At 49.8% G+C, this 13,683-nt stretch overlaps 1 protein-coding gene across 1 annotated transcript; it reads left to right on the top strand.

Annotated features, from left to right (window-relative positions):
* Positions 1-297: 297 nt before the first annotated feature.
* On the top strand, positions 298-13,325 carry rint1 (RAD50 interactor 1; the record flags this gene model as incomplete). Its single annotated transcript, XM_084447786.1, has 13 exons — positions 298-522; positions 951-1,192; positions 1,359-1,532; positions 1,863-2,003; positions 2,149-2,305; positions 3,117-3,227; positions 4,902-5,127; positions 5,369-5,506; positions 6,402-6,601; positions 6,735-6,958; positions 7,067-7,247; positions 12,369-12,487; positions 12,573-13,325. 13 exons carry the CDS (start codon positions 298-300, stop codon positions 12,787-12,789), a joined length of 2,355 nt encoding a protein of 784 aa, XP_084303912.1. The 3' UTR covers positions 12,790-13,325.
* Positions 13,326-13,683: the final 358 nt, after the last annotated feature.

The raw sequence follows: 13,683 nt of genomic DNA on the forward strand, positions 1-13,683 counted from the left end.
ATTGGTTCACTCCGGTTGAACCAGTAGAGCTGAAGAGAACAGATATGATATGGGGCAGCACGATTTCAAGGAGGAGATAGAGAGGAACATGACTGTGGATGAATTGAATTGACGTACGTCTTAAACTCTATCCAGGGAGAGCAGCTACACCGTCCTGCTCTGATGACACGAGTCCTCTCTAAATAGCTCAATATCTAGTGAATGACCACAGTCGCCGCTAGAGGGCGCCGCAGTCTGACAGCTTTGCGGAAGCTGCGGTGTTGATGTTGTTGACGTGGAAAGAGAGAGAGAGCAAAGATGGCGGCGCCCGAGGAAGCAGTGCAGAACGGCGACAGCGAGGATCTGTCAAGCCCTCTGTCCACAAACGACGAAGATTCAGAACCGGGATCGGCGGACGGGGAGCTACCGGACTACGTTGTCGACTTCGTTGCGAAAGAAATCGGTGTTGATCTGAAGTCTCTGCAGAAAGTGCGTGGTCTCCTGGAGAGACTGACGGCAGAGAACATGCTGCTGGAGGAGCAGGTGAGAGCTTCGGGGGCTCCATGGCTCACAAGAGGCTGCTAGGACTTTGAAGATGTAAACATGCGTTAGGAATAACATGTGTATGTTAGTTGGCTTGCTAACTTGTTAGCTATAAAGTCTGGTAAGCCCATAGTTAGATCTAATTTAGTGCTGGACTAGCGAGGCTGTGATAACTCTAACGTTACCCAGCACACAGACGTCGACAGTACCCCTACATACACGATCCAGTCCGGGCTGCAGTCTGAGCTCGTTTCTTCCGGGTCTATAGGTGCTGACAGTGTCTGAGCTCGTTTCTTCCGGGTCTATAGGTGCTGACAGTGTCTGAGCTCGTTTCTTCCGGGTCTATAGGTGCTGACAGTGTCTGAGCTCGTTTCTTCCGGGTCTATAGGTGCTGACAGTGTCTGAGCTCGTTTCTTCCGGGTCTATAGGTGCTGACGGTGTCGAGCTCCGTTCCGCTGCGTGTGTCCGCGGCGCTGTCCGCAGCCGAGGAGTCTCAGGTGTCTCTGGACGGCCTCCTCCAGCGAGAGAGGCTGCTGTCCAACACGCTGCAGCAGCACCTGCAGGTCGCCCAGCCCTGGGCCGACAGCCTGGGGCAGACGCTCGGCCAGCTGGACACCACGGACAGACACATGAAGTACCTGCAGTGCCTGGGCCGCATAGAAGACCTCAGGTAGGCTGCAGGTCCAGTGTGACGAGTCTCTGGACGGCTCCTCTCTGCCTAGACCCTTTGAAGAGAGTATGTCAACCTATTAACCCAATCTACAGTACTAGTACTATCCGCTAGCACTGTTATGTGATTATGCACATTCTTCTCTCTCTGTCCCCCCCACATACAGTGGCAGTATCCAGCAATGTCTGATGACCAATAGTGTGTGGGAGGCGGTGGCGGCGGTGGGCAGCATGGCCAGTCTGGACCTAGCAATCAAGGATTCAGGCTGCTCACACCTGCTGGCCTTCCTCAGAAAAACACTCTGCTTCTGGCACAAGATCCTCAAAGACAGGCTGGCCAAGTATGGAGGGAGGGAGAGAGGGAGGTAGAGAGGAGGAGGAGGGAGGGAGAGAGGAGGAGGGAGGGAGGGAGGGAGAGAGGAGGAGGGAGGGAGGGAGGGAGAGAGGGAGAGAGAAGGGAGGGAAGGAGGGATGGATAGGCGGGTAGGTGGATGCATGGATGGGTGAGTGGGAGGATGAGTTATATATCTAAGTCAGTGATGTGATTCCTGTCACCTGTTGTCTTCTCTCTCCGCTCTTCCTCTGTGGTGGTTCTTCCTCTGTGGTGGTTCTTCCTCTGTGGTGGTTCTTCCTCTGTGGTGGTTCTTCCTCTGGTGATTCTTCCTCTGCAGTGATTTCGAGGAGGTCCTGACTCAGCTCCAGTGGCCGTTCATCTCTCCTCCCACCCAGACTCTAGCGCCCCCTGCTAACGCCTCGGAGCTCAGCAGCCAGCTGGACCTGCTGGTCACACAGCTGCTCTCCCTGCAGACCTCGTATCCTACACACACACACACGCACGCACACACACACGCACACGCGCACACACACACACACACGGCCCATGTTTTCACTGCATTGGCCTATGACATCATCAGTCTAAGAGAAGTCCCTGGTCCGTTTCTTTAACCCCGTCCCCCGTGATGACCTCATCTCGGAGAAGACGTCTGCACCCTCTCGCCCGGGCGTGCCCGTGGCTCCGCCCCTTTCGCTGCCCATCCAGATCATGCTGCAGCCGCTCAGCAAGAGGTTCCGCTACCATTTCACTGGCAACCGCCAGACCAACTCTCCCAACAAGGTGAACACACACACACACGCACGCACACACACACACACACACACCGCCAGACCAACTCCCCCAGCAAGGTGAACACACGCACGCACTCACACACACACCGCCAGACCAACTCCCCCAGCAAGGTGAACACACACACACACACGCACGCACTCACACACACACCGCCAGACCAACTCCCCCAGCAAGGTTAACACACACACACACACACACACACACGTACGCACACACACACACCGCCAGATCAACTCCCTCAGCAAGGTGAACACACACATACACACACACTGTCGCACACTGCCAGACCAACTCGCCCAACACACACACACACACTCTCATATAAACACTTACTTTCCCCCTCAATCTCTCTTTCTGTCTCCCTCTCTCTCCCTCTCTGTATCTACCTCTCTCTTTCTGTCTCCCTCTCTCTCCTCCTGCCCTCCCTCTCTCCCCCTCTCTCTCCTCCTGCCCTCCCTCTCTCCCCCTCTCTCTCCTCCTGCCCTCCCTCTCTCTCTCTCTCTCTCCTCCTGCCCTCCCTCTCTACTCCTGCCCTCCCTCTCTCCCCTCTCTCTCCTCCTGCCCTCCCTCTCTCTCTCTCTCCTCCTGCCGTCCCTCTCTCTCTCTCTCCTGCCCTCCCTCTCTCTCTCTCTCCTCCTGCCCTCCCTCTCTCTCTCTCTCCTCCTGCCCTCCCTCTCTCTCTCTCTCTCCTCCTGCCCTCCCTCTCTCTCTCTCTCTCCTCCTGCCCTCCCTCTCTCTCTCTCTCCTCCTGCCCTCCCTCTCTCTCTCTCCTCCTGCCCTCCCTCTCTCCCTCTCTCAGCCGGAGTGGTACCTGACGCAGGTTCTGATGTGGATGGGGAACAGCTCCGCCTTCATGGAGGACAAGATCCAGCCAATCCTGGACCGGGCCGGGGAAGACATCACTGCCAAGGTCAGAGGGGGAGGCTGGAGGACTGGAGGGCTGGGTGGAGGACTGGGTGGAGGACTGGAGGACTGGGTGGAGGACTGGAGGACTGGGTGGGGGACTGGAGGACTGGGTGGGGGACTGGAGGACTGGGTGGAGGACTGGAGGACTGGGTGGAGGACTGGAGGACTGGGTGGGGGACTGGAGGACTGGGTGGAGGACTGGAGGACTGGGTGGGGGACTGGAGGACTGGGTGGGGGACTGGAGGACTGGGTGGGGGACTGGAGGACTGGGTGGGGGACTGGAGGACTGGGTGGGGGACTGGAGGACTGGGTGGAGGGCTGGGTGGAGGGCTGGGTGGTGACTGGGTGGGGGACTGGGTGGAGGACTGGGTGGAGGTGGAGGACTGGGTGGAGGGCTGGGTGGGGGACTGGAGGACTGGGTGGAGGACTGGAGGACTGGGTGGAGGGTGGTGACTGGGTGGGGGACTGGAGGACTGGGTGGGGGACTGGGTGGGGGACTGGAGGACTGGGTGGAGGACTGGAGGACTGGGTGGGGGACTGGAGGACTGGGTGGGGGACTGGAGGACTGGGTGGGGGACTGGAGGACTGGGTGGGGGACTGGAGGACTGGGTGGAGGGCTGGGTGGAGGGCTGGGTGGTGACTGGGTGGGGGACTGGGTGGAGGACTGGGTGGAGGACTGGGTGGAGGACTGGGTGGAGGTGGAGGACTGGGTGGAGGGCTGGGTGGGGGACTGGAGGACTGGGTGGAGGACTGGAGGACTGGGTGGAGGGTGGTGACTGGGTGGGGGACTGGAGGACTGGGTGGGGGACTGGGTGGGGGACTGGGTGGAGGACTGGGTGGAGGACTGGGTGGAGGACTGGGTGGAGGTGGAGGACTGGGTGGAGGGCTGGGTGGGGGACTGGAGGACTGGGTGGAGGACTGGAGGACTGGGTGGAGGGTGGTGACTGGGTGGGGGACTGGAGGACTGGGTGGGGGACTGGAGGACTGGGTGGAGGGTGGTGACTGGGTGGGGGACTGGAGGACTGGGTGGAGGGTGGTGACTGGGTGGAGGACTGGGTGGAGGTGGAGGACTGGGTGGGGGACTGGAGGACTGGGTGGAGGGCTGGGTGGAGGGTGGTGACTGGGTGGAGGGTCTGCTGCTGAGGCTGGGGGTGTGGGGTCCTGTGGTCCTGGGAGTTAACAGTGGAGAGTATCTACTAAACAGGATCTACCACTTTTAGAAGACTTTTAAGACTTTTAAAGTCGCACAGAAATTAAAAAAGCATTCTGTCCCATTTTGGTTCACATAATTGACGCAATTACGACACCAGGTACCTTAGATTTTAGGCCAATAATCTCACAACATCCACCTGTCAATCAAAACGTCAACTACTCTGCAGCCTCAAGTGTTGAATATCCCGCCCACTCGATAACGTTCCAATGAAATTCATCTAAACGTATGTCCCGCCCTTGCAGCCCGTTTCAGGCGGAAATACGTCAACGTACGGAAGCAAGATGTTCTCCAACTTCCCTTTCGGTGCGACTTTAAAAGACCAAATCTTGTTTTTACAAAGAAATTTATTTTATTGGAAATAATGACAATAACAACACATTGAATAAGGTAGGCTATTTGCAACTAATGATAATAACACATTGAATAATGTAGGCTGTTGTTGCGGTTCCTGGTTCCCGCCTCTAGGTGGAGCTGTGCCGGGGCTTGCTCAGCCTGGCCCAGGAGAAGCTGGCGCAGGACGCCCCCCGCCTGCTGTACGACGACGCTCTCTTCTGCCACCTGGTGGACGAGGTGCTGCAGTTCGAGAGGGAGCTGCGCAGCACCCACTCCTACCCCGGCTCCCTGCCCGGGGCTCTGGGCCTGCTGCTGGAGGACGCCACGCTGCAGAAGTGGCTCTCTGTGGAGAGGAAGAGTGAGTGGACCAGACTGTGTGTGTGTGTGTGTGTGTGTGTGTGTGTGTGTGTGTGTGTGTGTGTGTGTGTGTGTGTGTGTGTGTGTGTGTGTGTGTGTGTGTGTGTGTGGTTTAGAGAATAGTGACACACAGGGGTCTTGACTATAGGGGTCAGGGGACCCTGTCTCAATACTCTGAGAGTGCATCGTTCAAATAATCACTCGTCTGACTTAGGTGTGTGTGTGTGCGCGTGTGTGTCCAGTGGCGGTGGAGAAGGTGGACAGCATGCTGTCGGCGGAGGGCGCGTGGAGCTCCCAGTACAGAGACATCAGTGACGTGGATGAGCTGAAGGCTCCTGACTGCGCAGAGACATTCATGACCCTGCTACTGGTCATCACTGGTATGTACATCTCTCTCTCACACACACTCACACACACTCACACACACACACACACACTCACACTCACACACTCACACTCGATTTCTCCCCCAACACACACACACACACTCACACACACACACACACACACACACACACTAAGGGTGGGAATCTCTTGGCACCTCACGATTCGATTCCGGAAATGATGCGATTATGAAACGATTATCAATTCTAAAGCAATTATCAGTTATAAAACAACTTTTTTTTTTTTTACATTTCCGATTTTGAGTTTTCCACATCGAGCGAAGAATCTAAGAGTGAGAAAGAGAGAATCGCGATGCACCTAAGAATCGATTTCTCCCCCGACACACACACACACACACACACACACACGCTGTGCTGCCCTCCTCCTGTCTAAAGCCTTCTGTACACTGTACGACTGAAAAAATCTTAGATCGGGGATCCCTTCCCACTGTACAACCGTCTCATACGACCATACGACGTGTGTATTCACACTATGCCATTTGTATTCACACTATACCATTCTGTCAGCCCCGATTACGCCCACGATTCATCTTGTCTGACCTTCTACGTGATCTGCGATCTACAAAGAAAATATGCCAGATATTTTGTCGAGAGGTCGTAGCCTCGTCGTAGAACGTCGGAGAAACGAATCGCAGATCGTACACCTTCTCACACGGTGCGACTCGCGAGTCCCGATTTAGCGTACGATGAGCTACGACTGTCTGCGACAACCCACCACCACCTTACGACCTCAGAGTGGTGGGTTTTATCACAGTGTACATGCGGCTTAAGTGCTGAGCTGACCTGGTGCTGTCCTGCTGTGTGCGTGTGTGTTTGTGTGCTTGTGTGTGTGCGTGTTTGTGCGTGTGTGTGTGTGTGTACCGTGGTCCAGAGCGGTACCGGTCCCTGCCCAGCGCGCCGGCCCAGCTCAGCTTCCTGGAGCTGCAGAGGGAGCTGGTGGACGACTTCCGCATCCGGCTGACCCAGGTGATGAAGGAGGAGTCTCGCAGCCCGCTGGGCGAGCGCTACTGCGCCATCCTCAACGCCGCCAACTACATCTCCACCGTGCTAGCCGACTGGGGGGACAACGTGGTGAGTGCGCATGCGTGTGTGAGATTGTGTGTGCATATGAGAGTGTGTGTGTGCATATGTGCGTGTGTGTGTGTGTGCATCAGAAAAGCGCGTGACCCTGTTGACCCGTCGGTCTGGGGCGTGGCGTGCTCAGTTCTTCCTGCAGCTGCAGCAGGCGGCGGTGTGCGAGGGGGAGGGCAGCGGCGTGTTCGGGGGCCTGGGCGGCGTGGAGCAGGGCCAGCTGGCCTCGCTGGAGAGCTCGCTGTTCCAGGGGCTGCTGGCGCTGCTGGACAGGCTGAGGGGAGACATGCTGGGACGCCTGCTGGACGCCGTGATGAGGGACGTCAGGGAGCGCGCTCAGACCTACGCCAGAGACAGGTGGGCGGGGGACGCACACACTTAACATGCACACACACACGCACAAACACGCACACACACGCACACCTCAGACCTGCATATAAGACCCTCCCCCCCCGTGTCCCCCAGGTGGCTGTCCCTCCCGTCACAGAGTGACCAGGCCACCATGTCCCTCTCCAGCTCCGCCTGTCCCATGATGCTCTGCCTGCGAGACCACCTGCTCCGCCTCCAGCAGCTGCTCTGCCTGCCCCTCTTCCAGAGCGCCTGGCAGGGATTGGCCGACAGGCTCGACCACTTCCTCTACCAGGACGTGAGTCTCACCAACGCTCCCCTTTGATTGGCTGGTTGTAAACGATACCTGTGCTCTCCACCTATCCAAACAATGAAGGTCTTTTTATTTAGTTATTATTCACTAGTTCACCCGTAGCTAGTGTCTAGTTAACTCCTAACCGTGTCTACTTATTAACCACTTACGAGTGTCTAGTTAACTCCTTACTCTCTAGTTATTAACCATTTACGAACCATTTATTTACCATTTACTAGTGTCTCCTGGTATCTAGTTTATCACTAACAGTGTGTAGTTAACCCAGGTATCTAGTTTATCACTAACAGTGTGTAGTTAACCCCTGGTATCTAGTTTATCACTAACAGTGTGTAGTTAACCCTGGTATCTAGTTCACCACTAACAGTGTGTAGTTAACCCTGGTATCTAGTTTATCACTAACAGTGTGTAGTTAACCCTGGTATCTAGTTTATCACTAACAGTGTGTAGTTAACCCTGGTATCTAGTTCACCACTAACAGTGTGTAGTTAACCCTGGTATCTAGTTTATCACTAACAGTGTGTAGTTAACCCTGGTATCTAGTTTACTACTAACAGTGTGTAGTTAACCCAGGTATCTAGTTTACCACTAACAGTGTGTAGTTAACCCCTGGTATCTAGTTTACCACTAACAGTGTGTAGTTAACCCTGGTATCTAGTTTATCACTAACAGTGTGTAGTTAACCCTGGTATCTAGTTTACCACTAACAGTGTGTAGTTAACCCTGGTATCTAGTTTATCACTAACAGTGTGTAGTTAACCCTGGTATCTAGTTTATCACTAACAGTGTGTAGTTAACCCTGGTATCTAGTTTATCACTAACAGTGTGTAGTTAACCCTGGTATCTAGTTTATCACTAACAGTGTGTAGTTAACCCTGGTATCTAGTTTATCACTAACAGTGTGTAGTTAACCCTGGTATCTAGTTTACCACTAACAGTGTGTAGTTAACCCTGGTATCTAGTTCACCACTAACAGTGTGTAGTTAACCCTGGTATCTAGTTTACTACTAACAGTGTGTAGTTAACCCTGGTATCTAGTTTATCACTAACAGTGTGTAGTTAACCCTGGTATCTAGTTTATCACTAACAGTGTGTAGTTAACCCTGGTATCTAGTTTATCACTAACAGTGTGTAGTTAACCCTGGTATCTAGTTCACCACTAACAGTGTGTAGTTAACCCTGGTATCTAGTTTATCACTAACAGTGTGTTGTTAACCCTGGTATCTAGTTTATCACTAACAGTGTGTAGTTAACCCTGGTATCTAGTTTACCACTAACAGTGTGTAGTTAACCCTGGTATCTAGTTTACTACTAACAGTGTGTAGTTAACCCCTGGTATCTAGTTTACTACTAACAGTGTGTAGTTAACCCTGGTATCTAGTTTATCACTAACAGTGTGTAGTTAACCCTGGTATCTAGTTTACCACTAACAGTGTGTAGTTAACCCTGGTATCTAGTTTATCACTAACAGTGTGTAGTTAACCCTGGTATCTAGTTTACCACTAACAGTGTGTAGTTAACCCTGGTATCTAGTTTATCACTAACAGTGTGTAGTTAACCCTGGTATCTAGTTTACCACTAACAGTGTGTAGTTAACCCTGGTATCTAGTTTACCACTAACAGTGTGTAGTTAACCCTGGTATCTAGTTTATCACTAACAGTGTGTAGTTAACCCCTGGTATCTAGTTCACCACTAACAGTGTGTAGTTAACCCTGGTATCTAGTTTACTACTAACAGTGTGTAGTTAACCCTGGTATCTAGTTTATCACTAACAGTGTGTAGTTAACCCTGGTATCTAGTTTATCACTAACAGTGTGTAGTTAACCCTGGTATCTAGTTTATCACTAACAGTGTGTAGTTAACCCTGGTATCTAGTTCACCACTAACAGTGTGTAGTTAACCCTGGTATCTAGTTTATCACTAACAGTGTGTTGTTAACCCTGGTATCTAGTTTATCACTAACAGTGTGTAGTTAACCCTGGTATCTAGTTTACCACTAACAGTGTGTAGTTAACCCTGGTATCTAGTTTACTACTAACAGTGTGTAGTTAACCCCTGGTATCTAGTTTACTACTAACAGTGTGTAGTTAACCCTGGTATCTAGTTTATCACTAACAGTGTGTAGTTAACCCTGGTATCTAGTTTACCACTAACAGTGTGTAGTTAACCCTGGTATCTAGTTTATCACTAACAGTGTGTAGTTAACCCTGGTATCTAGTTTACCACTAACAGTGTGTAGTTAACCCTGGTATCTAGTTTATCACTAACAGTGTGTAGTTAACCCTGGTATCTAGTTTACCACTAACAGTGTGTAGTTAACCCTGGTATCTAGTTTACCACTAACAGTGTGTAGTTAACCCTGGTATCTAGTTTATCACTAACAGTGTGTAGTTAACCCCTGGTATCTAGTTTATCACTAACAGTGTGAGTTAACCCTGGTATCTAGTTTATCACTAACAGTGTGTAGTTAACCCTGGTATCTAGTTTATCACTAACAGTGTGTAGTTAACCCTGGTATCTAGTTCACCACTAACAGTGTGTAGTTAACCCTGGTATCTAGTTTATCACTAACAGTGTGTAGTTAACCCTGGTATCTAGTTCACCACTAACAGTGTGTAGTTAACCCTGGTATCTAGTTTACTACTAACAGTGTGTAGTTAACCCTGGTATCTAGTTTACCACTAACAGTGTGTAGTTAACCCTGGTATCTAGTTTACCACTAACAGTGTGTAGTTAACCCTGGTATCTAGTTTATCACTAACAGTGTGTAGTTAACCCTGGTATCTAGTTTATCACTAACAGTGTGTAGTTAACCCTGGTATCTAGTTCACCACTAACAGTGTGTAGTTAACCCCTGGTATCTAGTTTATCACTAACAGTGTGTAGTTAACCCCTGGTATCTAGTTTATCACTAACAGTGTGTAGTTAACCCTGGTATCTAGTTTATCACTAACAGTGTGTAGTTAACCCTGGTATCTAGTTCACCACTAACAGTGTGTAGTTAACCCTGGTATCTAGTTTACTACTAACAGTGTGTAGTTAACCCTGGTATCTAGTTTATCACTAACAGTGTGTAGTTAACCCTGGTATCTAGTTTATCACTAACAGTGTGTAGTTAACCCTGGTATCTAGTTTACTACTAACAGTGTGTAGTTAACCCTGGTATCTAGTTTATCACTAACAGTGTGTAGTTAACCCCTGGTATCTAGTTTATCACTAACAGTGTGTAGTTAACCCTGGTATCTAGTTTACCACTAACAGTGTGTAGATAACCCTGGTATCTAGTTTATCACTAACAGTGTGTAGTTAACCCCTGGTATCTAGTTTATCACTAACAGTGTGTAGTTAACCCTGGTATCTAGTTTACCACTAACAGTGTGTAGATAACCCTGGTATCTAGTTTATCACTAACAGTGTGTAGTTAACCCCTGGTATCTAGTTCACCACTAACAGTGTGTAGTTAACCCTGGTATCTAGTTTATCACTAACAGTGTGTAGTTAACCCTGGTATCTAGTTTATCACTAACAGTGTGTAGTTAACCCTGGTATCTAGTTTATCACTAACAGTGTGTAGTTAACCCTGGTATCTAGTTTACCACTAACAGTGTGTAGTTAACCCTGGTATCTAGTTTATCACTAACAGTGTGTAGTTAACCCTGGTATCTAGTTCACCACTAACAGTGTGTAGTTAACCCTGGTATCTAGTTTATCACTAACAGTGTGTAGTTAACCCTGGTATCTAGTTTATCACTAACAGTGTGTAGTTAACCCCTGGTATCTAGTTTATCACTAACAGTGTGTAGTTAACCCTGGTATCTAGTTTATCACTAACAGTGTGTAGTTAACCCCTGGTATCTAGTTTACCACTAACAGTGTGTAGTTAACCCTGGTATCTAGTTTATCACTAACAGTGTGTAGTTAACCCTGGTATCTAGTTTACCACTAACAGTGTGTAGTTAACCCTGGTATCTAGTTTATCACTAACAGTGTGTAGTTAACCCTGGTATCTAGTTTATCACTAACAGTGTGTAGTTAACCCTGGTATCTAGTTTATCACTAACAGTGTGTAGTTAACCCCTGGTATCTAGTTTATCACTAACAGTGTGTAGTTAACCCTGGTATCTAGTTTACCACTAACAGTGTGTAGTTAACCCCTGGTATCTAGTTTATCACTAACAGTGTGTAGTTAACCCTGGTATCTAGTTTACCACTAACAGTGTGTAGTTAACCCCTGGTATCTAGTTTATCACTAACAGTGTGTAGTTAACCCTGGTATCTAGTTTATCACTAACAGTGTGTAGTTAACCCTGGTATCTAGTTCACCACTAACAGTGTGTAGTTAACCCTGGTATCTAGTTTACCACTAACAGTGTGTAGTTAACCCTGGTATCTAGTTTATCACTAACAGTGTGTAGTTAACCCCTGGTATCTAGTTTATCACTAACAGTGTGTAGTTAACCCTGGTATCTAGTTCACCACTAACAGTGTGTAGTTAACCCTGGTATCTAGTTTACCACTAACAGTGTGTAGTTAACCCTGGTATCTAGTTTATCACTAACAGTGTGTAGTTAACCCCTGGTATCTAGTTTACCACTAACAGTGTGTAGTTAACCCCTGGTATCTAGTTTATCACTAACAGTGTGTAGTTAACCCTGGTATCTAGTTTACCACTAACAGTGTGTAGTTAACCCCTGGTATCTAGTTTATCACTAACAGTGTGTAGTTAACCCTGGTATCTAGTTCACCACTAACAGTGTGTAGTTAACCCTGGTATCTAGTTCACCACTAACAGTGTGTAGTTAACCCTGGTATCTAGTTTACCACTAACAGTGTGTAGATAACCCTGGTATCTAGTTTATCACTAACAGTGTGTAGTTAACCCTGGTATCTAGTTTATCACTAACAGTGTGTAGTTAACCCTGGTATCTAGTTCACCACTAACAGTGTGTAGTTAACCCTGGTATCTAGTTTATCACTAACAGTGTGTAGTTAACCCTGGTATCTAGTTTATCACTAACAGTGTGTAGTTAACCCTGGTATCTAGTTTATCACTAACAGTGTGTAGTTAACCCCTGGTGTGGAGCTCACCTCTGTGCTGGTGTCCCCAGGTGATTCTGTTCAACCACTTTAACGAGGGCGGGGCGGCGCAGCTGCAGTTTGACATGACCAGGAACCTCTTCCCCCTGTTCGGACACTACTGCAAGAGGCCAGAGAACTTCTTCAAACAGTGAGTGGGTCAGCGTGCGTCTGGAGGAAGGAGCTGCTCCTCTCCCTGGCTGATAGATGATACAACTCTTTGTCTCTCCCCCCAGTGTCAAGGAGGCGTGTATCGTCCTGTGTCTGAACGTTGGCTCCGCCCTCCTGTTGAGAGACGTCCTGCGTCAGGCCGTGGGAGAGGAAGGGGCGGGGCATCATGACGGACAGGCGCCCTTGCCAGTAGCAGCCCTGAATGAGCAGGGCGTGTACCGCCTGGCGCCCGGCGACGTCCTCATCCTTCTCAACCTCCGCGCCTCCTGGCCCGGCCAATGACAGGACAGAGAGGACAGGGACCAATAGCTATACACCAGAGTGGACCTCTGTGACCAATCACAGCCCTGGCTTTGCAGCCATATCCCTCCAAGCCGCAACAGAAGCCAGACGCTCTGCTAGCTAAAGCCAGAGCACTTCTACACAAACCTCCATGCTTCTCAAACAGCACCAGCGACTGACAGACCAGGCCAGACTACTGGCTCACTAAGCACCAAGCACATTGAGAGCAAGCTCATGTTCATGGGTAATTAAAGGTGTAGTTGAATGAATACCTTATGCATTACTGATGCCCTGCTACTGTGTGATGAGTGACCGACTTGCCATACCACCCCGTCTCCGTATCACCATGGAGATCTAGTATGTAGTATGCACTACTGTAAGAGATCTAGTGTGTAGTGTGCACTACAAAGTGCTGTGTTGTTCTCTGGGAGGTCGTGCTGTGTTCTTTATCCAGACCGGCCAGAAGACTGAACCACTGCTGTTTTAAGCGGTCCGACACGTTTGACACGGTCACCATCCAGCGACTACTGCGAGTCCAGTAGAAACACAGTACATTTGTAAAGAATGAGAATGACAAATAAAACTTCTAAGTTACAAAATGTTTTTATTGGATCAGCCTGTGCTTAAAATCAACAGTTGCATTCTACATTCTGTTTCTCTCGCAAATCAGTTTGGATTCTCTCCATAGATATCCGTTTGTGCCAGATCAGAAAACGATCTAGCCAATCAGCATTGGTTCTGAGGAATTTGAAATATAAACATCTCCGCTGGGCGGCTTGAGGTGTGACGACAGCGAGGAGCGGTTGAAGTTAACGCGTGATGGGCGGTGATGGACGCAGGATGGATGGTTCATCCAATCACCCAAGTGTTTCTGAAAGTGCCGGCCCTCTTCCA

This window comes from Borostomias antarcticus (genome assembly GCF_949987555.1).
Source record: "Borostomias antarcticus genome assembly, chromosome: 13".
NCBI classification, from domain to species: domain Eukaryota; kingdom Metazoa; phylum Chordata; class Actinopteri; order Stomiiformes; family Stomiidae; genus Borostomias; species Borostomias antarcticus.